Below are 24,842 nucleotides of genomic sequence, written 5' to 3' on the forward strand. Positions count from 1 at the left end.
GAAATCTAAAAGCAGCCATAATAATCGAATTCATACTCAGTTCTTTTTTTGTTTTTGGAAATGAGGAAAGGAAGCAGCAGATTATTAAAATACGTCCACAGTTAAATAACAATTGGAATAATTTAGGTGATGTAATTAAGTATACACGCATTATATCTTTTAGAATACTTTATTTGATATTGTTGTATTCAGACAGATTTTCACGAGGAAAGATCCAAGCTGCGGCAAAAAGTTTACAATACAAGTTTTGAACAATAATTATCAAGTGACTAGGTGACGGATGCAGTTCCATCAGTATTTCATCGTTTATAAAAATCGTAGGCACGTTATTGATTCTTAAACTATCCGCATCACGTTCAAACATTATGCCATCACATTCATGATAAACAAACAATGCAATAATATTATTTACATTCTAAAAAGTTACGATAAGGAATTAAAAGGTCGAGCCGTAAAGGAACGTTGGCGCTTACTAGAAAGTAATGCATTTTTTCCTTTCTTTTAAATGTTTACAATATATTATTTCTGTCTGCTTCACTCAGAATTATAAATTATCAATTTTACTGCATAAAACTGCAAGTGCAGAAAATACATCCAACATAAAATCAAATAGCTTTGCTAAAATTTAAAGCGTGGCACGACGTTATACATAGAATTCTTTTGTTTGTTTAAATTATCATCGATTAAATTTTGACCTCAGGGACAAAGTATTGCTTGATACAACAATACAATTAAAATACCATATTAGTACATAGTTTGAGCTCAATATGAGCTGTCGAATGATATTAAGAATCTTAAATTGGCCTATGTTACAAGTATACAACAAAATGCTACGTAACTCCCATTTTTGAAAATCAGGGAATAATTCTGATTGGGTGTAACTTCTTTTATTAGCATTCTTTCGTACCCTGTTCTTTTCCTGTGTAACATATTAAACTTCCCCAAATTGTATGTACGAAGGAAATTTCAGGTTCTTACTTTAACGATCGGCCATTATAAGAATTAAAAGTAGTTTCATACTTTCACTGCTTTATACATCTATTTACATGTAACAACAGAGCTGCCAAATAGGATGTAGAAGAAAAAGTTTTGGCAATTCTGAAGGTTATAAAATTTCAGGTATACGTTAATACTAGTGATTTGAAATGAATTTGTTGCATTATTCATGAAAAAACGTATTCAAGAAAAGCTACGAGGTAACTCGTGTTGTCGTACTCTTTACGTTCAGTCTCATAGAGTTCTTGACGCCATTGTCCTATGTGTCAAAGCCCAGTGATTTTTTAATCTTTCGCATAGTCGAGCAATTAAATACGCGGGACAGTTGTTTCAAACTTTTTCTTCGTTTCGATTCATGGCATCTTATTAAAATATCCAACGATAAAACATCACAAAACCTATGATAATAGAATTTTTTTCTCTCTATATATGTCTGTAAATATTGCTAACATTATTTTATGCAATTATAATTCAGGCTATCGTTATCTCAATGCTGTTTTCCACAGAAATATTCAACATCAGAAGAAGATCATTTTGCTTCTATACCTATGTATATCTTTAATGTGTCCGAAAACGCATCTTTAGGCACTTTTTGATATGTTTCACGAGGGCTATGAACAATAAATTTCTGTTTTGTTTTACAATTCCTTTCGAAATTTCTTACTAAACGTTTTCACTTACATAAATGAATACATTTTTCACTTGTCTTTTTTTTTATGAACCATCCCATTGCGCGTTCGTTTCTTTTTGCCTTCATAACTCGTGTCATCTCTATCTTTCTTGATATAATTATTATCTTACATAGAGGAAAGCATCGATTACCGAGGAAGGTTTGTAAAAATATAGACAACGGCGCATTAACGCTGATCGTCAATAGACGTAAATTGTTTTTAGTTGATCCTTCAGTTCAGGAGGAATGGCACAAGTCTCCGTCTCCGGCTTCCTTTTCACTAAGCGACGCCAGCGTCCCCCGATATTCTTACGGAAGCCCTTTGCAAATCCAGGCCTATCCGACGGTAATGCGTGTACAAGAGTATCCTGAAATACAATAATGCATGCAGTTAAGTACATGTTATGTTTTCTTTCAATTTTACCGTTTTATCTTGAACTGGCTATTACACTAACCAGCAGAGGATTATATTTAACATTAGCATTTTAAAAGATTATACAAACTTTTTCTGTATTTTTAATCATAGAATATGTTAGCACTGTTAGGTGGAAACCCTGAATATGTATAATGATTTATGTATAATAATAATTTTGATGAATATTTGGGTAAATAAAATGGTAATATCAAAACATTGTACAACCATATTGTGTACAGTACTTTTATATAGATAGATTTCTTTTTTTAATAAAAACATTTATGAGAGCTGCTTGAATACACCAATCATTGCCTACAAATTGTTACAACGATTTTGTACATCTTTTGTCCGTTGAACTCGCTGTTCCAGGAATTAACCAAAAGTGATATATTTAAAGATTGAATACGTATTACGTTTTCTTAAATATTGGATGTTGATTTCTGTTGTAGTTTGAGACAATTTGAAACAACGTTTTCAAAGCCCATCAATGTTTCCTTTCAATATGAATATTATTCTTAATTACTGAAGATTAGTGTTCGTTTTGGAAAGAAATCTCTCATCATGAAGTTATATAATCAATAGAGCGTGTCATTGTTTAATAACGTAATAGACTAGAATTGAAACTTTATGTCGTTTTATTAGACATGATATTACATCTATATATTATTATTTTATTCCCCACTGAATAACAGTCGCACATAGCACATAAATGTTACTAAATAATCTCTTGACCACATTATTTAGAATGACTTGCGAGACAGAATGTTTAAAAATACGAGTAATAATTTAAGTATGTATAACAAGAATCGTTTGCTTATACTATATCTTAAGTGCGCTTGATTGTTTCAACTTCAAAAATAATCAATCAAATCCAATATGTCTTTGTGAGTTTCTTCAATTCTACCAGTTTACTCTACGTTCCGTATTGTTGAATTTGACGTTTGCAAACTTTAACAAATCTTTCGACAGCGGTTGAAATTTATCGCTTTTGATTGTTAGATATGGCGCAGCTTACAAAATATGTGATAGCCATGTCGTAGTCAGGCATACGAGTAACGAAGTAAGGCCACATGAGAATTACGACTTACGATATACATAATACGCAGCAATACGATTAGAGTGATCTATGAAGCATAGAAATAGACGAGAACGCGTCGACTGAAAAAGCAGGATACGTCGTGTATCCGGGTGCGATGTTACGAAACCGACCGACAGGATTCAGAGCTATGTAGAGCTATGTAGAAGCCGCGAGACGGAGAAACTACATACGACATACACTATCGTTCACAAATATCCGGACACTTTAGTTGAATTGTGGTAACCATATTTGAATTTAATCAAATCAATTTTGTGCAAATTAATGATGAATTGCGCAAGTTAATTCGTTTTACTGAGATTTCTAACCGCTTAGATATAATAATTTTATAAGCCTATAAAAGCCTAGGATTTTATAGGCTTGTTTGCACAATTGAATTAATATTATTAGCAAGAATTTAAATGTCACAAGATGCAAGATATGAGTATCAGTAAATTCCTTCATAAAATATAGGAACAAATTTAGTAATAAAACAAATTGTTAGTTAGTACATTATTCTGCAAGAAGTCTCCGAAAATAAATTCTTATAATATTTATCATTTTTATTATGTATAATCTTTATAAGAATATAGATATTGTATTTTTGAGTAACAGATGATCTGAGATAACAAGTTGATACCTAAATACAATCCTTGCAATCAACTAACTATAGAGTTAAGTTATTTATTGGAACACATGGCAATAACATATGTCTCTTATTTTTTTTTTATATATCACATATATTTACTGTTTAAATTAACAAATCAGGTTTCTTAATCTAGCTTCAGAAATTAAAGAATCTAAAAATAAAGAGTTTGCCAAGTAACAAAATCGTTCCACAAGATTTAACAACGTTAAACGACAGTGTTATTTTGCATATTGTCTTTTAAAAAACGCAAAACGTAATATTCTATTATTAATAAAAAATATTACATACAGTTGTAATTATTATAAAGAATACAATTACTGTAATTTTGTGAATAAAATATATCTTGTCAAAAATAAGCAATGTGTGGATACTTTTGAACGGTAGTGTATTACGAGGAGGCGAACAGGAAAACCGTTGGACGGAGGTAGATGACCAGATATGTATGTATACGTGGGCAGAGGAAACTGAAATCCTCGTGTCCCGATCGACATTTAGAAACGAACCGCGAAAGACAGAAAGGTCGGGAATGAAAATATCGGTTCGGCGAATCGAGGCAACAGAATTGCAGGAATATTGCCAATATCGTCAAGGAGAGACGCATTATTTCACCGTCTACGAGACAGCTGCACCCTATGCCCGAAGTCCTGTTGCTGCTTGGCAAACGGTCGTGGCCGCCCACCTACGCTAAATTTAGAGCCAGCCAGAGGGGTAAAAGCGGGTTTTTAGGTGCGCCTATGCGTTCAAAACACCAAACATAGTGGCTTTCGCGGTTTGCCAGATGGAAAATTCAACGTTGCGACAGTACCTACGTCCATATAATTTACCGATGGCACCATTCAAACACGAGCAATCATATTATATATATATATATATATATATATAATTGTTTTCGAGAATGTTAATCGAATAACACATGAATTTTAAATAAATATTAATGAATATAGTAGATAAAAGATAAGGAAAGAGAGTGGAAATTCAGCTTTAACAAATAGGTTAGAAATATTTGTTAGTGTCTAATAAGAAATAAGATGACTGGCGTGTAAGAGAATTTTTAACATAACTGAGACAAGGTTACAAAAAAGATGATTGATGTAAAAAATACGGTTGCGCTGTATAATATTCTAGGAAAATCGCAAGGTATATGAAACGTAGACGATGAATATGATATTAAGGACAACAATGAATAACATTAGCAGTTAAGTTGCTCAACGAATTCAAATATTGGGACGTTTTTTCTCGTATTATTTAACTATGTATATGCGACTGTCACGAACAGGATCATTACCTACCACCGTTATAAACTGGCAAATACAACGAAGATCTTAACACATATGAAATAAAGTTCAACTACTACCGTTAGCGTTACTATGCCTCTTATTATTTTAAATATACTGACAACCGAGGTCGACTTGATGCTTTCTAAAATGCGATGAAGATTCGTATCGAGACTCGTGAAATTCAGCGAATGGCTAAGCGTGCCTCACAGAATTCTAATTGCACGACAAAGTATGAAACTTGAAAATGTTCAATCTTATCTTTTTTCTACAAAGGACAGGCTTGCTTCGTGTACGTTTTTAATCGTACATAAGAAATTATGTACGTCATACGTAAGTATCTTATATCACAAGCATGAAAACTTATGTCATTTTGATCGTTTAGATAATGAGCGATTAGATTAAGGTAATTCCATAATGGGAGTAATTTAAGATTTCTAATTTGAAGAAACTTATACGCAGTGATTCATGGAATCACGATTATCGTGATTATATTGGTACGATTTGAAACTTATATTGGTAAGATCTGAAAATGTGTACATAAACCACAAGATATTTCAAATATTTTATGCAAACACATTTTTCATAAAGATAACCAAAATATTCGAACAGTCAATCTTTCATCACGGTTAGTAAGTTATGATATTTAGTGACGCCATCTTTGACGCTAAATACACGTTTGAGATCACTATTCATGCTGTATATAAACTTTTCACTAAATGTATATTTGCAATAAATGGCCCCGTAATTTTCATATACATTTTCAGTTTTATTTCAGATGTTACCAGTGTAATATCATTGCAGCGTTAATGGAATTTCAAAATGCCAAAAATTTTCCCTGGTAAGTGTTTGACTTTCGACCACTTTCGCGAGTCACTGTATATCTGCGATATGTATAGTGTTCGATTCTAGAATTGAAATTTGAACGAGACTTGGTGCTTAATATAGAAATACTGTGGCTATTCTTGTACGAGACACGTAATAGTATAGGGGTGATAGAAATAGTTCAAAAACTAGAAAAGATATGTACATATATATATGAGAAAGCAGTAGAGATTTACTGGTAAGTGGAGCATGAAACTGAAACATACGTGTCATAACGGCAACAAAGCAGAGCAAAAGTGGCAACGTTGCCGATTGTTTGGGATTTTTCTGGCGGCAAGCCTCGGACTGAGCCTCGACCTTACAACTCGTTTGCCAGGCCGTCTACTCGTATGCCTCGTCCTTGGACAATCGATAGCGCCATCGACTATTATTAATAACTACTTACAATTTTCAAAGGTCTTGCCATTACCAAGTATATCCTGGAGTGTTACCAGATATGTCTTTTTCAGTTATAATATATTATGTATAGCTGATGCATTATATCTACTATAAATAACATATTGCACAAGCTTTCATAATTTTATGGATGTAAATTTTAGCGAGAATCTACCGCGAAATTATTAATATACTTGAAACTACAATACGATTGGCAATATTTTATGTAATATAGACTAAAGATAAATAAAATTGTAATAAATTGTAATAATTTAAAGTCTTGTTGTTAAGATATATATATATATATATATTGTAATCGTCGTCTCATTTGTATTTATAACGAAGCATAGATGTAGTCACAACTTAGTACATAAGACGTTTTTTTTAAAATATTGGTTATTGAATTACGTTAATATTTGATGATTTGACGATATTATTTTATATGAAGTTCGTTATAAAAATAATATGGATTCATTCAAGGTCCAAGATCCAGTTCATCAAGTTGACCAGATACAAGTTTCTAAGAAAGTTGTTTGAATTGAAGGTTTCGTAAATGTAAACGATAACAAAAATTGCAATAAGATTTTCACAAAAGTAATCTATAATCTCAATAAGTATAATATAGACCCTTTTGATAAAGTAAACATTGGTAAGCAAGCAACGAGTAACAAATATTATAGTAGTACATTTGATACCTTTTACTTTTATTAAAATATGCTCGAATTTTCGTTATTTTTTTTCAAATCTTTTATCCTCTATCTCGTTTTTCAATGTAATTTTCGATTCATAATATTGATATCCAGTAAATAAAATTGATCTCCAGCAAATGAAATGTTTTTAATACTATCGTATATAAGCAAACGAAGAGTAGTAATATGTATGTATGTATGTATGTATGTATATATACACAAGATCGATCAGTTCTAGAATACACAAGTATAGGCATAGCAACTACGATATACATAGTTTAAACCACTTTTTATTATCCTTCGAAACCAATGTACTTCCCACCAATACCTTACTCCTTAATTACATTACTTAATGACATCCTGTATCACAATATTCTTCATTTAATTTTACCCGCTAAAAGATCAAGATACAAACAAGTTTTCACACGTAGCAACTAATTCCATAAAAAGAAGGATCGTTCTATTAACTTAAGTATTATACGAGTAATCCTGGTAGTCAGAGAATAAACCAGTAAAATCTGGTAATACTGGCTCTACTGGTTAGCGCAGCCAATGTAAGTATACAGAGAATATGGGCGAAGTTAGAAGGGAGAAACGCGTAGTCTTCGTTTCGTTCAAGATTACAAGTTCCAAGGAAGGAAAGAAAAGAAAAAAAGAACCACATGATGAGAAATAACATAGTTTATACATAGTACTAACCTGGTCGTTGTACAACGTATACTGCGTCGGTGTATGAGGCGGTGGATAAGGAGGCGGAAACTGCCAGACGAATTGATCTGCCGGATTGACCGTAGCATAGACGTTATCCTGTTCAACAGCTGTGCTGTTTCCCAGATCCGTCGATGTGGTAGTGACTGACGTCTGCGTGCAACAACCTTCACCAGGATAAGACGGTTCGACGATCGTTGAGACTGGCGATGTTGCTGTTTGAACTACAGTCGCTTCCGGATGTACCGCATTCGAATGATCCTCCCGTTTCCGCAATTTGCTACGGACAAGCCGAATGGCAATCATAGTCCCATTGCTCCCGACCATTTTTCTTTTCTGTTTCAGTCTCAGGTACAGCTTCGAGAGCTTCGCTTTAATGGATTTCGAACTTTCGGAATTAATTTTGAAGCTGTTTATGTGCCGCGGTTCTCGAATGGTATATCGAGAACGCTTGTGCCGGCTTCCGAAGAAAAATATAAACCAAACGCAGAGACCAAACGACCAGAACGCGTTTGTATTCTACGCGAAATAAATATAACGATTTTTTCTTTATGGCAATTTGCCTTTTATCAGTCTATTGTTTCTCTCTCTCTTTCTCTTGTAGTACTTTTTATCTAGTTCTTACTTCTCACGTCTTCTATTTTTCTTTCTCTTCCTTTTTAAACTTCTATTCCAGCATTGCGTCGCAAAGCCTTCGTCAGTTACAAGCAAATGTATCACACGAGAGTGAAGTTTTGACTTAGAAAGTCCTGTTTAACTCCTCAATTCGATTACAGAGCACCCAATTGTACGGATATTAATTAGACGTTTTGCGCGACCTATTCCGGCCCACCTTTTAACTCATGCTATCGACGAAACACTTTGTATAATTCAGCTGTTCGTTCTCGTACGTTCACTCGACTAACAACGGCGACGCGTTCGATGACTAGTTTATGAAAGAATTCTTGACGTTGAACTGCGTTGCTAGGATTCGAATGATGACTTGTACGAGTAATTTAGCTTTCTTCTACTTGTTTCAACTAAGGGAAAAACCACCACCCGGCTTCTCTCACAGCCGAAGGGCGCGCGAGCTGCCAGAACTCTCCGAAAATTACCTCGTTTCGCTCATTTCAAAAGCCAACCGAGATCTGATCGGAACGATGCGTGTACGACGGTATATAATACCGTCTCGTGACGTCATGTAGACGCTGGGCTGCGATTGGAGGTTGCCCCGAGCGTCAGCCAATCGGATCACTTACTGTGTGAAATTCGAACGGTACACGCTCGCTCGTTCACTCGAGAGCATTTCATTGTCGTCATTGCGGCCCCGGTTAGTTGTTGGAAAGGCCAGACGTGTACCATGTATACGTTTTTAAACATAACCGTGGAACAAGGGGAATAACGTAATCGAAATGTGATTCTAACGATTCTTTTTATATATAGTAAGTAGGAAATATTGCATAACGTTTTCAACACTTTACTGGAACCACATTTTGTACTTGTGTCGATTATCGTGAGGAACGAATCCGGAAAGTCGAAGTTTTTATTATTATAAGTAATATATTCTTAATTGTTATTGATAGATCTTCAAAGTGTTTACTTCTATATTTATATTTCATTTAATTATATTTAGATCCATTTCTATTAGTAAAATTTCAATTATTCATTTTCTTTTGAATATACAAGATAACTTATCAACTTTTAATTAATTCTAAATTGTTTGATATGTAAGCAACATATACAATAATATTTGCATGTTAAAAATGATAAAATGATATACGATGCAATGATTGTTTTTGTTTTGTTCGTATTCAATATTTTGACAGTATATCATGTTAACAACAAATTTTTATTGAGATTTTTGCGATGAAAATTTTATTTTAGATAATGTTGTAAACTTTTCTAGTTATATAAGATAAATTACACATGATTTGTAAATGCTAAATACGCGTTTTTAATGCGGTTCGAGAGGTTACAAAATACATTCGTAGTTAATTTGATGAAAATGATGATTTTTAGTATCATTTTTATGTTAACTAATTGTTTGCTTAAATATATGCTTCAGATCTATTGTATCTTAATATATTTTTATTAGATAATGCTCTTTTGATTTTCTGAAAAAATATAGCGTTTCGTTTAAGTTGATCTTGGCAACACATTCGCTCACACAATACGGTATAGAGAAAAGCACGTGTCCTCCTTGAAATCACATAAATTTTGTTTTGTTTTGTCTTGTGTAACATTGTACGATATATAGCCTATAAATAATTCAAATCTATCGGATAAATCACCTTGTATAATGAAAGGTACCAAAATTTGGATTTTCCTCTTTAAAATGAACGATTTATATCTTTTGATAATAAATTCTCAATCACTTTACTGTTATCCTACCTTTTATGCTGAATTATTATATCAAGTAATATAAAATTAATGATAATTATAAAGATCCATATTATCATAAATGTTGCATACATTTTTGTGTTTTGTCAATCGAAGTCGTTGAACAAATGTTTATGAATCTGAGTAGGAGTTCATATATCTCGACCCACTAATCTGGTATATTGATTCCATGTAATTAAAATAAAGTGGGAAAATCCATATTAATAATACCTATTTTAAATACTGTTTGCAGTGTTAATCCCAACTGTAAATCCGGAAGCAATTTCTCGTGAAAAGTAAGATAACCTATTGGATACAAATTTTTAAATTTTTTACTTTATTCTTATATTTTTCATACTACTGTGAAAATATGCTATCGTAATATAAATTACAGTGAAAAATGCTTTACAATTTTTTAAATCCCTGGATTAGTAATAATTTTAGATTAAATATGAAAATATGTTGTCCTTAGAAAGAATTTTTTTTTCTAAATACTTGTTCTATCAAATGATACTAACTATTAACGAAAGATATATAAGTTCCAATTATATTTTATAAATAATTAATTTGTTAAACGGTTCATATTCCAAAAAAACTTTTTGTTACTATGAAATTACAAATTAATAGTAGAAATAAAATAAATGTGATATAATCTATTTGCAAGAAAACGAAACTGTATATAAAGAATGGGGAATTATCGAGTTAACTCGTATGTTCTTGTCAACAGGTTGATGAACACATATAATAGACATCTATATTGTTGTTCATTCCAAGAATTGTTCTAAAAAAAGCTCGTATGTGATATTTTTATTGTTACGGAGAAATATTGACCATATCTTGTATGTCTTGATTTTATCTTTTGATCCTTCTGACGAATATGTTCCTCATTAAGGAAAGGCAAACAATTCTTTAGCAATCCGCACGAATGGTTCGCTTCTACATTTTAGGCCATTAATGTGGTCTGTTTTGCTAATTTTGAAATTTAACCTGACACTACTTAAGTAGACGCGTGTCTAGACAGAGCAGGGGTAGTTTGATGGGTGTATTCGCGTGCTCTATTTAATTAGTATCTATTCTTGTCTTCTGGGCGTGTACATAGATTGTTACTTGCGATTACATTACAAAACTAACCGAATCGATAATAAGTGTATTTACATTTACCTAATCCGGTTCATGGTCGTTGTGACCACCTTATTCGTCGCCATATTAAAAAATAGCTTTAAAAGTCAGAAAACAGGTGCATATCATAAGATTACCTCTTTAAAATAGAATTAAGATACATATCTTGATAGAATACTGTATGTATTATATATAATAATTATATTATAATAATAAATAGACTACGAATTTTTATTCAAACTCATATTTCCGTGAACAAAATCAAAGAAGTGGAAGTCAAATAGAGATTTGCTTCATCATCCGAATATCCAAATAGTAATTAGACCGTGAATTTTTATGCATTCATGTGGAATTTCAAGATGCAAAAATGTATGGAATGAACGTATCAGTGAAAGTGAAACAAATCTCTGCTTACGTTTCATTCCTTTAGTTGCGTTCATAAAAATGTGGATTTGTACAAATATTCGCAGACTAATTATTACAAATGCTTCACTTTGAATAATTCCTATATCTGTACATTTTTGCATGTTTAAATATCCCATAAATGCATAAACATCCGCAGTCTAGTAATAAATATATGTTTGTAAAATAAATGTTACTACATACATTACGTGTATATGTACGTTATTCTATACCAATGTAATTAAAAGTTAAGTGTATAGTTTGTACAGTTTTATGAAATCGATATTCAATTAGTCATCTATATAAACGGATATGTAACAATTACATATTTGTAAATGTTGAATTTCTTTTTCTTTTTATGTCGGTCTGTTATCATTTGTACATGTAGTCCAATCTTTCCTGTCGTCATGATAAAACTTGACTCATCCTATCATTATCATTCAGTATCGCTGTTCTAATGAACAAGATGATTGATATTGTAGCATATCTTTGTAGTACCTTATAATTGGAAATTCACGTGCTGTTCATCATTAAATCATTATATAAATATGCGAATTACACGTGTTCCTGTAATGAATAATATTTTATATAGAAAATAAAATACGAATTTTTCTGAGTAAAACACTCAACATAGAAATCTGATATATAAATTCTGATATAAGCGTTTTAAGTAAATTTTGGACTTTATAGCTTGATTTCTATTTATAAATAAGAGATTGATAAATAAAATTTATATGTTTCTTTGAAATTTCAACAAATTATACAATATCAAAATGTATTTAGAAAATTTCAAATGTTGAAAGCTTCATATGTTATATGATATTAAGTATGAATAGAAACAAATATGAAAAGTGGACAATGCGTATGACACTTAGCAGGTAGCTAATTCCATTTTTTATTTTGTTTTTATTGGACAAACACGTTCTATCTTAAATAATATACACACTTTCCACTGGAAGACTGATTTGATACATATATTGAGTTTCATTTCTATTCAATAAAAGTGCGCTTTTACTGCACTCGCGAAAGTTATGCTCCTAATTCAAATTTAGACCTATTTTCGCGATGCCTTAGATAAACTTCAAACTGAAAACTAGCAAAATAATAAGCAAAATAATAGGAAAGAAAATTCATAGCAGATTTATATTTTGAAAATAAAGTTTCGCTGCAATTCGATACGAATATAATTCGAATTATTATATTCACATGATGAAACAAAGTTTTCACTTTGATAATGGGTGAAAGATAAAACAAAACTCTCTTACACGTTCTTCGTGAAACTGTGCTAATTGTGTCAATGGGCAATAATGAGATTAGCTTAATATAATAAGACAAATTATATATTTTAAGTATCTAATTTAATTAACTTGGAAAAATTCTCCGGAGGAATAATACACACTGGAATTCATCAATGGAAACGGTTAAACGCAATTTGTTAGCAAACATCAAAATTAACATTAAAATTCTTTAAAGATGTATTTTTTCATGTTACAAAACACCCGCTAATTATACCATATCCTCTATGTGCGAATTCATTGAATATTTAAATGAATTTAAGAAATATTTAACGAATGATAATTTCTAACGTGCGTATTTTATGTTAATTAACGGATATACGTAACATTGTTTCATAGAAGACCTAATAATCGTGAGAAACTGTAAAATGAGTCAATCGGTTAAAATCAGTGAACAGATCCTACTGCGCATGTCATAAAAGTTACAAAACATGTTTATTTTGCCCTTGTTTATATAGAACAGTTAGTTTGTTTTTAAATGTTACTGACGTCGATAATGATAAACTCTTTTCATTAGTGGTATTACTGTGCGGACTTGACATTTCTTTAGTCATTGTATCGCGAGTTGTTTCTCATATTCATACGTAAGTATACAAACACGTAAAATAGTAAACACCTATTATTAACTTTATTTATAAAGTTTACTGTATAAAAGCTGTAGTTAAAAATAAACAATTAATGTAAGTGGTACGATAATTTTAATATGAAAGATTAGAAATACTAAAAATTAGAAATACTAAAAAATATGGTAAAGAAAATGGTAAATTGATTTTTGCAATAGGATTAATTTTCAATCTATGAAAATTGAACATTGTGATGAATGTTTCGCTCAAACTCTCTGTGATATTGAATGTAACATCTTTGATCATTTCCAATTTGTTCGCGTTTATCTAACCGGAAATTACTTTTCGTACATCTTATGGCATTTGTCAGTATATAGTATGTACACACATACTGTTTATAAGGATGACAAATTCCGATAAAAATTTCATTTACTTAATTACGGGACAACATATAGGAACAGGAACACTTTATACTATCAACAATAAAACAGACGAACATCTTTACATAAGCTACACACATCATTGTTATCCAGATAAAGAGAGAGATAATAAAAGTTGCTTCACTATCACAGGCACAGAGAAAATTTTCAACGAAAGCGTATCGCAATGAAGTTCCTGGATTCTAATCTCGAGATTGAATTTGTTCAAGTGAAACTAGCGAAAATACGAAGAAAAATATTTTTATCGACTGCAGTCTGGATACATGGAGAAACCTTTCCGTCTAATCTCGATCACAATGCTGTTGGACAGGAAAACTTACAGTCGGATAAATCCAAGATAAAATCCTTTATTGGGATTTAAAGCGAAATTCTCTTACAGATTATCAGATTTCCACATTTCATCCACGCGAGTCTGCACGTGATTCACAAATTTCCGATTCCTGTTAAAGCACGCGACGAACGATCGTATTATTACGGCATCTGGTACGTCTAGTGCGCAATTATTTCATGTTATAAGGATAGTTAATAACATATTAACTGTTATTAACGTCATTTCGATTATTTGAAAAATATGATAGAGTTTGATTGCTAATGAGCTAGTTATGCATTCTTATAAAAATTGGATAATGTTTAACATTTTGTTGCAATTGTATTGTAAACTCACTTTACCCGCACACATTACTTCGCATTATTAATAGCGCACAAGATATTCCGATCTAAATAGCTAATTAATTATACGCGAAGTACGTTAAGTCACGATAATTCGCTCGTTCCGAAACCATTTGTAATAATGTTGAATTGTGTGAGTCAGATTTTCAAATGAAAACCCTGATTCACGCTACGAAATATAAAATACAGGCTATTCATACGTTATCAGAAATTTCATTGAATAATTAGCATTGTTTTGCTTAGTTTTACTTTTGAAGTCAAAGTCTAACTCTAGATAGTGTTACTGAAAAATGCACGAATTGAGTATTGATATGACAAGCACCGCTTTAATATCTTCGTTCGAATTTATTAAAACGTTTTCGACTGAAATCCCATATTCCAGGAAGCTATTACAAACGAATTGCCTTATAGAAAGAAATTGTACTTATGATTAGCAACCGACTTCATTTTCTTTTAACTTCAAATAAAAAGAAACATTTATACATTTAATTTCTAAGGTGGATCACCTTGCACGATAATACATTCATTTCCTTGGTCATTAACGTTTAACGAGTTTTAATCACGTTATTTAATTAAGTTTTGTACACGTATCGCGATATATGCATCATATACGACGTTGCTTTCTTCTTGATAAATTTACGCCGACACTACAACGTAGTTATACACATGTTTGCATTCGACAGCAATACGAACTACGTAAGTATATCGTTACTTGGTGGCGAACGTGCGAGAAAGAGAAACAGAGAGATGACCTTAATTGGATAGAGTTTTAGTTGATGAATACACGCTATTTGTTGATGCATGTTCAATAACACGCGATTAATGCTTGAAAGGACTGTTGAACTATATCCACTTGTGTACTTTCTATTTTTAATATTTTATGCATTCTCTATTTTCCTTCTTCCTCTGTTGGCATTTTTTATAGTTTACAATTTCGCTCCACTGATTTATTATAACGTTTGTTATCCTTCTCATCCATTTTTCATATTGTGTGTTTTCCGAAGAAGCTCTCGAGGCCGTTGTACCAATATACGTAACTGTTATATATATTTTATTTTTGTATCGAAGACTAAATTACTAGATGTAAAAGATTTGTCTTTTTTTATACATAACATACTACAAGATATTCAAATACCGTTTAGTAATCATTTACAATATACGTATATTATTGTGACATATCATATGTATTAATAAACTCTAAGAGATTTAGAAAATGTTTTGGAAAATGCAAGATATTTACGTTGTCGTATTTTAAGATGTTAAATGTTCTGTAAAAAATTAGTATATGTTTTATTACCTGATCGTTACAGCAAGGAGAACGATGATGACGCCGACTAATAGCAAAGCGATCAATACGCCACATATCATGTACACGCTGTCGACAGGAGGATCTGCATAAATAAAAATAATTATATTTTATTATTAGTACGTCCGAAATGTCTAATCGTATGAATGCAATGGATAGAATGATAATTTAGTGAGTGTAGCTGCTTTTTTCATTAACAAATGCATTTATCTTTATTATTGTTGAAAGCTAAAAACAGATTCCTTCGTATTCTATTTAACTTCTCATTTCCATAGTATTTCATTATTTCGCATAATCTCATTTCATTTCTTATATACTACAAGGGTTGCAAGTACCCTGAAATAAAAATATACTTTTATGACAGCATTGCATCGTTCGTCAGAATGACCTGCGATGTTCATTCATCCCTGGATGTTACCTTCGAAAGCTGTCTCGATATTATAAATCAATACACATATTATAACGTTATAGTTGTATATGACGTCAAATTTATATGACGTTAGATTTTTATGACGTTTTAAGTAATGACGTCGTTTATTCATAAACATTAAACTTAGTTATTGTAACTTTACTTGATGTATATAGATACATGGTTAATGAAAACTGGAATTATATACTTATAATCTTAAGATCTTAATCTAAAGATCTCGGTATTTATAGATGACTCGTGTTTTTGATAGAGTTATATTCTCAAATATACTAAGGATTTGTAAAAAAAAAAATCTTGTTAAGCGTACATTGAATTCAGAGTTTTTGAAAATCTGTTATCTAGCTAAATTGATCCTTAACCTCTAGTAAGAGTATTTATTATATCTTTGAGTAGAGGATTAGCTTGCAACTAATTAGGAACTAAGTCGCAGACTTTTCCATCGTTACGTTGTTACTGATAAAGATTCTTATGATACAACATTTTTAAATAGCTAGCAATGAAAATAGCTAGGTCTGCTAGCACCATTTCTACTCGGCAAGTATTTAGGTCCATAACGAAGCAATACATCGCGACCTCAAAATACCCAAAATCAAAGAAGAAACATCAAAATATAGTAATAGATATAGCAAAAGAGTCATCAAATATCGAAACTCCCTAATTACTAAATTACCTAACACGTCGGACCAGATCCGCAGGCTAAAAAAACACTAAAGCAGAAGATTTAACGAGATATTAAAATGAAGTAATATTTATTTATCTATAATAATTATTTATAAATTATACTTATATATAATAAGTATTAACTTATTATACATAATTAGCCATGTCACTGCGCCACGCCAGAGAAAATTACTTATAATTCTCAATGCGAGAATTGATAGTAAAATAAAAAGTAAATAAAAAAAAAGTATTTAGATACGTAGTTAGGCACATGGCAACAAGTATGTCTCTTAGTGTCTCAACCTCGAGTTTCTGCTTTGTATCAGGGCTTCCTAATTGATGTTACAGGTAATTTTCCTTTCTAGCATTCACTAACAAGGGTGGTAGCATGCGTAGATGGAGTGCACACATAGGTTGGGAAAAGTTCTTCCCTCTTGTTGAAGGTCGACCGACAAATTACCTATCTGTCTTCTCCGGTACAAAATTTTACCTGTCTCAAACCGTGTAGTAATTTGAGGTATTGTTTTCATCAGAGGCGAGAAAGTCGATTGGTTAAGTCGAGGCGAGAAGATGGATTGGTTAAGTCGAAGTTGGAAGTTATTGGTATATAATCTAGGATCAGATGTTAACCATTTTGAACAAGTTTCTATATCTATGATATAGGCTTAGGACTATCATAAGATTAGGGTACTTGTGCTGTATAATTATTTATATATAGTAATATATAGTAATATCATGAATTTATTTTACAAATATGTTCCTAATTCAGTCTTTTGATTGGAAAAGGGTTTCATTATCTTCAGCATACGTTACCTATATTGCCAGTTGCAAGTATGGCATTACTGTCAGCTACATCTAAGGCAAACACTACCGTCTGTGTATTCATGATTACTGTACCGTGCTACTACAAATATATTCTGATGATTCAATCGACTAGTGAGGAACAGTAGAATTGATACTAAGTAAAGCGTGTCATTGTTTATAAACAGGAAAAACAATTAAAATTGTAGACGTTTTGCAGACACGAGTCTATTCATAAATATTTGTAATAGATAACGATACGTTTCTTATAATTTTTATAGTAATTTATGGAAGCTATTAATAACTTTTATATCACACATGTTTATTTTATGTGCATAGAACATTTTTTTACTATATTGGTATATTTAATACATTCTTTAGATAGTCTAAACAAATACAAAAAAATGATAAAGTATACAGTAACGGTATAAAATGTCTACATTATAGTTTAATGTCAACGGATTTATCGATCGACACAACTCAACCACAGGAGTTATAAAAATGGTTAACCTTCCCCGATGAGGAAGAATTTTTTTATAGCTTGACGCGCTGCATTCTGCAAGCACTTTATTTTCCCATGTTCATAAATAATTCTTTTAATAGTTCTTTAATATTTTCTTTTAAGAAAAATATAGATGATAGAAAAATGTCAACTTTAGAAACCCATTCGCTAAACTCTGCCTTCTGAAAACGAATTTTGATACGAACTAGTGTAAGTTAACTTATTTTTCTTATGGTAAACTAGATGGTAAGTTACGGTAGACTTAAATACTTTGATACTAATTAATGAGTGTATTCAATATATAACCCTCAGATCGTCGCAAACAATGTAGTAATTCATAACTATTTATATGCGATTAATGTCATTATAATACATCGCTGTATATATGTTTTAGTGAAAAGACAAACGTCCTCTGGCAAACAATAATCCATAAAGAAGGCTTTTTTTTGAGAGAGAATAAATTAATCTAGAGAAATGCGCGGAAATCTGACAGTGACGAATTAGTGATGGATCAATGCAAATATTTTCGATCGACATTTAATATAACGTATCGGAAAGTGTATTTCACCATTTAGTACGATTTAACAGTAATTCCATTCCGTATCTCTTATTTCTAATAGCTATTAAATGTTATTGATCTTTCTATCTTTCACTTCTTAGAGTGATAAGGGTAAGCAAGGATTATGATAACATTTAGCACGTATTAAAGCATTCAAAACAAAGCAAGATCATTCGAATGGGAGCTTTCTTTTCAGTTAATAGGAGAAGTAGCTCTGTCCTGCTACCGATGATATTGGGTTGGTCACGGAAATATGGCAATCTTTGTGGCTGTCGGTATTAACTTTTATTGTGTATTTACTTAACACGTCGGACCAGTATTTGATGGATTTGAAAGATTATTCGTTATAATCGGATAATCTATATTTCTCTAAACCTTCGCCATTGATCATCTATTAAACTCAGTAATTAAGAACGTATGAAATTGATTAGACGAAAAAGTATAGTATATCGTTCATTTTAATTTTTGATCAAAATATTTTTATATTAATAGACACTGTCTAGTAAATAGTTTTGTAAAATTATTTGAAGGAATTTATCATTTAAAAATGCGAAGGACTTTTCGATTAAAGCTTTTGAATCTTCATGGAAACAAATTGCGTATATTTATTATAAATAGAATGTTTCGTCTTCAAATTTTCTTTAACCTTTGCTATAAACTTCTCAACAATCCAATATTAAAGAACAATATTTCTTTTTATACATATGGTTGTAGAAAGAAAATTCTATTTTTACATCTTTCAACGCATAAATTTCTAATGCTATAATCGTAACAACAAGCGTAAATTGTATTCTCTAAAGAAGAGGTTTACTGTGTATTTATATCCTATTTTTATTGTGATTTAATCAGTTCGATATATAACGTCTGTCTGCGTGTACTAATTTACATCTGGAAGTTTGGTTTATTCTTATTTATGGCCGAGTAATTACAGTGACTGGTTATTTTCATTGAAATGATGAGGCCATTTTATCTCGGATTAAGCGGTTAGCAGATAGAAAGCCTATAAATAACTATATTTGCATTTCTGTCCTTGTACTTAACACGAACGTAATATAAAATTTCAACAATTTTTAGAAAGCTGATAAAGATAAAAAAGATTATTTGCCTATTTATAATCCCAGATTCTTTCTTTTTTTATTATCTATCTTCTTGCTATAATCTTTCTATCATTATAAATGAATATATTTTAATTTTCATATTAAATTCTCCTTAAACTATGAATAAGAATTAAGTTAAACTAAAGTAAATAATTGAATCAACGAGCTTATACCGAGAGAAATTATAAAGAGAATTTGTTATTTTATATTCTATAACATTGAATGATGAATCATTTTTGAAAAACTTATATAGTATAGACCATTTCATCAATTTTCAATTAATTACCTGATCATCTTTAGAAAGAGTTAACAATATGTAGAAACAATTGAGATAATAAGACAATGAAGTGATTATTATTTCCATGATCGTCTCAGTTTGACACAATATTCGAGTCTTGACAAGTGTTCTATGACGATGAAGACGCACATTTGTTGTCAACACGTGATAAAATACGTACGGATATCTAATTTATATTGAAACATATTGCAATTTGCATATGTAAGTACCGTTGCTTGACAACTAACGCGAATTTAAGAGCAAGATTATCGAGAGCAGATGCCCCTTTGTATTCAGCAGATCGTTGGATGTAAACAACGCTATTTCAACCAGCCTGAACGTGAACAGTTTAGAACCATTTATCCGCAGCGCGAAGGAACCTTCTGACGCAAATGTATAACTCTTTCGCGCCATAAAGACGCTTATTGGCCAAGATTCAAAGTACACACCAGGAACCGTTCGAAAAATTACAATGATTCAAAGACATTTATTTGTCAAAAAGAAAAAGAGGAAGGAGCAAAAGTTGTGTTAACTTACGCTCGACAATGTTCACGGGTAGCTAAATTTTAAAAATTAAGAAAAAGTATATAGAATTAATTAGATAAACTTTCATTTTGATTATGTATATGCAAAGTTGGTGATGTTAAGGACTTGAAATTATTTTATTTCTCCGTCTTCTATCTTTCATTTTCTGCTCTGTTACTATTGATTACTAATCAAACAAGTTTATTTCTAGAATGGATATAATCTCTCTTGATAAAATCGTTTTATCCCCCTTCACAGTCATAAATTTATAAATTGTTATAATAATAGTAAAAAGTCTCTTAATTTTCGACTTTGGCTTAATTTGAATTAAAAATTTTTCTCCATTTGTTACGATCGATGTATCTGATGCCATTTTCGCTTATTGTTTATTCAAATATATGTTATTATTGCACATGTCTGAATTTAATGTTAATTTAAGTATTAATGTCACGTGTTTTTACGTATTTTTAGTTAAGCTATTATATAATATCACGCTATTACGATAATCCATAGCTTTATTTGCTGTACTAAAGTAAGAGTGGAACGAGATAACGTAAGGTTAACATAAGTTTAATTATCAAGAAGAGTAATCATGTTTGTGAAATTTAACTTGTACTTTCCTTCAAGCATAATTACAGGATATTTGTAACAATTCGTTTAAAATTTTTTTTTTTTAATTAATTTGATATTTAATTGAAAAGTTATTCGGTTCTGAAGTTTACCGAAAAAAAGTAAGATATTCAAAATTTTTAATCAATAATATACATAATTCTTCCAAATGTCCAAATTGAACAAATTGTGAATGAAAAGAAATAAAAAAAAAAAAAAAAAAAATAATAATAATAATATACATCACAGGGATCAGAAACATAGGGGTCATTTCGTATCAAATCTTCTGTATACTAATATCTAGAGTTTTGTTCAAATTGAAGTACAATATGTTGTAATTCAAAACAACAAGGCATCAAAATTATCAATTCTTACTTGTACAAAAATTACTCTGGCAAATAAATTTTTATCTCTATTATTTATTACATACCATGAACTTAGCTTTCTTTTTTGTTTTAATTTTAAAACATTATCTTTAATCAATTTTCTACTGTACTCCTAAAATCACTTTTGCAATACAAAAATATTCAAGATATTTTTATTTTACAAACTCAAGTCCCGATTTAAGGCTTAAGGGGGTATTCTAGACTAGAGGCATGAATTTTGGGCGGTTTTTGAAGCTCTGTACAAATGAAACAAAAAATATTTTTACTATCCATCTTTTTATCATTTGTTTATTGATATTTTAAGATTACATAAAAAAATTAACCGAAAAAACCCAAAATTCACAAAGTTATGAGCTGGCAAAGTGAGGAGCCCCAAAAAAAGGGTGTCCTGGCGTGCATGATTTCAACCCTTCTGGTCATGTGAAGCAAAAAAGCCGAACGGATTCTTAATTAGTATAGATGCGGCTATAGCATGAACCTTGAAAAAGTCAAAAAAATATTTTTTCACAAAATGGCGGCCGTTTGAAAAATAATTTTCCTTTTTGGCATGTTTTTTGGCAATTACGAATTTTTTAAAAATAGTAAAATTAAAAATTTTGATTTGAGCGTGGTTGAGGCGATAAAGGAATGTATAAAGAACATTCACACCAAATTTCAAATAAATCGGTTCATTAGAACTTGAGACATCGTGCACGTCAATTCGAAAAAAGTAGTTTCGAGAAAAACGCGTTTAAAGTTTTGAGACAAGTTTCCGGCAATTTTACTCATAGAATGGTACAGCATATTTACATATTTTTAATCGGCGATACCTGCTCTATACAAGAAACCTTGCTCTACTTCAAAATGCTCATTCTCCGAAGTTATTTTATGGAGACGAGCAGTCCTGGCTTCCTTTGATGCCTCTGAAGCTCGGAGTTCAGAGCGCTCGATGCGAATTTCGTCTCGCCTGACTGCGAACGCATGAGCTTCTGGGCCAATCGTGATTCCTATGACACTTAAGATTTTTAATATGGGTATAAAACCTTCATTAAAAATACACACTGCGAGGAAAGTGGAAATTTGAATTGTCTGCGTTCCTGCGTGGGTATGCTTCGGAACAAAAGTCCATATCAACGAATTTAACGATTCATTGTTATTTTGGGTTTCAGAAGCCAAACATCGTCCCAATTGAATTAGAGAATTAAAAATACTTTAAAAAGAGATAAAATACAATAAAGATTTTATGAAGATATTCATACGTAGATACTCGGGCAGCGTCTACCGTCTACTGTTCATCTGTCCCGGTCGGACCGGAGCAGATGTCGCGTCACAAAAATTGCTGTTGAAAAATCCTCTTAAGAACATATTCTTGAATGTCTAAACTTTGGACATATGATAAAAAATTTTCGATTTTTTCAAATTTGTACACTAGGATACCCCCTCAAAAAATTTTCATATTAATAGAAATATTTTCATATTCTCTCATTTATTCTCTTTAAATTAACCTTTTCCAACTCGTGAGTGTATTAAAATTATGTGCTAGGAAAACACTTTGTGCGTAAGCGTATGACTCAAACTAGGAAACTGTTATTCCATTGTCTATCTCTCGTGTCTACCTTGGATTTTTCAAAGAGTTTTCAAAACCCACGAACGAGGAAGTTAATCGAGCCTATCTAGGAAACTAAAAGGAAAAAAAAGTTATGCTCGTGCCATACTCAGAGGGGGAAGGTCATACGCAGAAAACATTGAAGGGGACAAATCAATGAGACAACTAGACGCAATTTCACTTATGTTTTATCTTTTCGTAATCAGATTCTGTTTAATATCGCTGGAAATTAAACAAAGATCGTATATTTATTAAAAAGAAGCTAGAGTTACGTATTACCAAACAGATTCCAAATATTAGGAATCCTAGGTAAGATGACTCATCTCGCATAAAATAGCGTTTAATAATTTTGAGAAGCAAAATGTTATTACATTACGTTACAGTGAAGTACGCACATACATTTTCAGTACAAGTTGCTATTTAAGGGATTGTGTTGTATCATTTTTTACGAATTCTTTCAAACAATTTATAACACTTCGCAATTTCTTATAGTATCGAATGTTTATCTCAATTATTTGATTACAAAAGTCTAATATTTTCCTTGATCACTTTCTATTATTGATTTTCTTTGTTAGGGTGAATGACTCGTTTGACGTTGATGTTTGCATTTCACTGAAATTTTAAAGAAATTATTACACAATATATATGTAATTACCTATTTGTATTTTTGCAATTCTTTAAAATTATTTGTTCTCCTTGAAGAAATCTTTTAAATATGAGATGCAGAAATATTTCGAAAGTAAGCAGTAATTATCTTTCTTTGCGAACTACTTTCTTCGGTTCACTTTCGGACCAAATCGTGATTTTTAATCATAACTTGTTTCTTAAGTTTGAAGAAAATATGAAGAATTATAATATACAAAAAATACAGGTCGTTGACTGACCGAGAATGTTTCGTAAAATATAGTTTGAGAGTACAATAGAATCTGGCCGAACCATTGTTGTGAAAATCTGTTTGTTAGCTTTTTGTGGTGTTATGTCAGTCCGAAGGGTAATAAATCATAAACTTTAAACGTTTTCCGTCATTTCCAATTTATGATTCAAATTTTCACGAGATCGAATTTCGCAGATTTCCCGTCTTATTGACGTCAAACGTCACGTAAATATCACGTGCTAGATTCGTGGCATCTCGATGCTATACCACGGAAAGTTTCTTCAATTAGAAACCGATTGATCGACTTCATGGAGAGTTACCGCCTTAAGCTATTTTCAGACGTCGTGCCGCTTAGTTTAGCGATTAAGCGAAAATAGAATTACAGTTATCGAGTTTGATAGAGATCATTGCTCTAACGAATGTATTCACTATATTAAATACCAATATATCGAGAAATTAATTGTGCAATATATTTTCCAGGTGATGGTTAGTTCATTCGTGATAATGAAATTGCTTACGGTTTACAGTGGCTCGGGAAGTATTACAACACTTATCATGGAAAACTTAGATAGATGTATCGTATGTACTATACAAAACTCGAAAAAATTTTATCACTAATAAATGTCATGACTTTTATATATATCTTTAA

At 31.3% G+C, this 24,842-nt stretch overlaps 1 protein-coding gene and 1 long non-coding RNA gene across 6 annotated transcripts in view; one reads left to right on the forward strand and one right to left on the reverse strand.

The window, feature by feature from the left end:
* Positions 1–153: 153 nt before the first annotated feature.
* LOC100645011 overlaps positions 154–24,842 on the reverse strand; it is a 70,206-nt gene continuing 45,517 nt past the window's right edge. For all 5 annotated transcript variants that reach the window (XM_048408665.1, XM_012311904.3, XM_012311903.3 and 2 more), the window contains 3 exons: positions 15,880–15,973; positions 7,728–8,016; positions 154–2,034 (listed from right to left, as the gene is read on the reverse strand). In XM_048408665.1, coding sequence (XP_048264622.1) covers positions 1,867–2,034; positions 7,728–8,016; positions 15,880–15,973 — 551 coding nt within the window. In that variant the 3' untranslated portion in view covers positions 154–1,866. The remainder of the gene's footprint in view (positions 2,035–7,727; positions 8,017–15,879; positions 15,974–24,842) is intronic.
* Positions 8,897–11,939, forward strand: LOC125385643. The gene is made up of 2 exons (XR_007225139.1): positions 8,897–9,157; positions 10,348–11,939. It is a non-coding gene; the product is annotated as an uncharacterized LOC125385643 (long non-coding RNA).

This window comes from Bombus terrestris, chromosome 9, assembly GCF_910591885.1.
Source record: "Bombus terrestris chromosome 9, iyBomTerr1.2, whole genome shotgun sequence".
Taxonomy (NCBI): domain Eukaryota; kingdom Metazoa; phylum Arthropoda; class Insecta; order Hymenoptera; family Apidae; genus Bombus; species Bombus terrestris.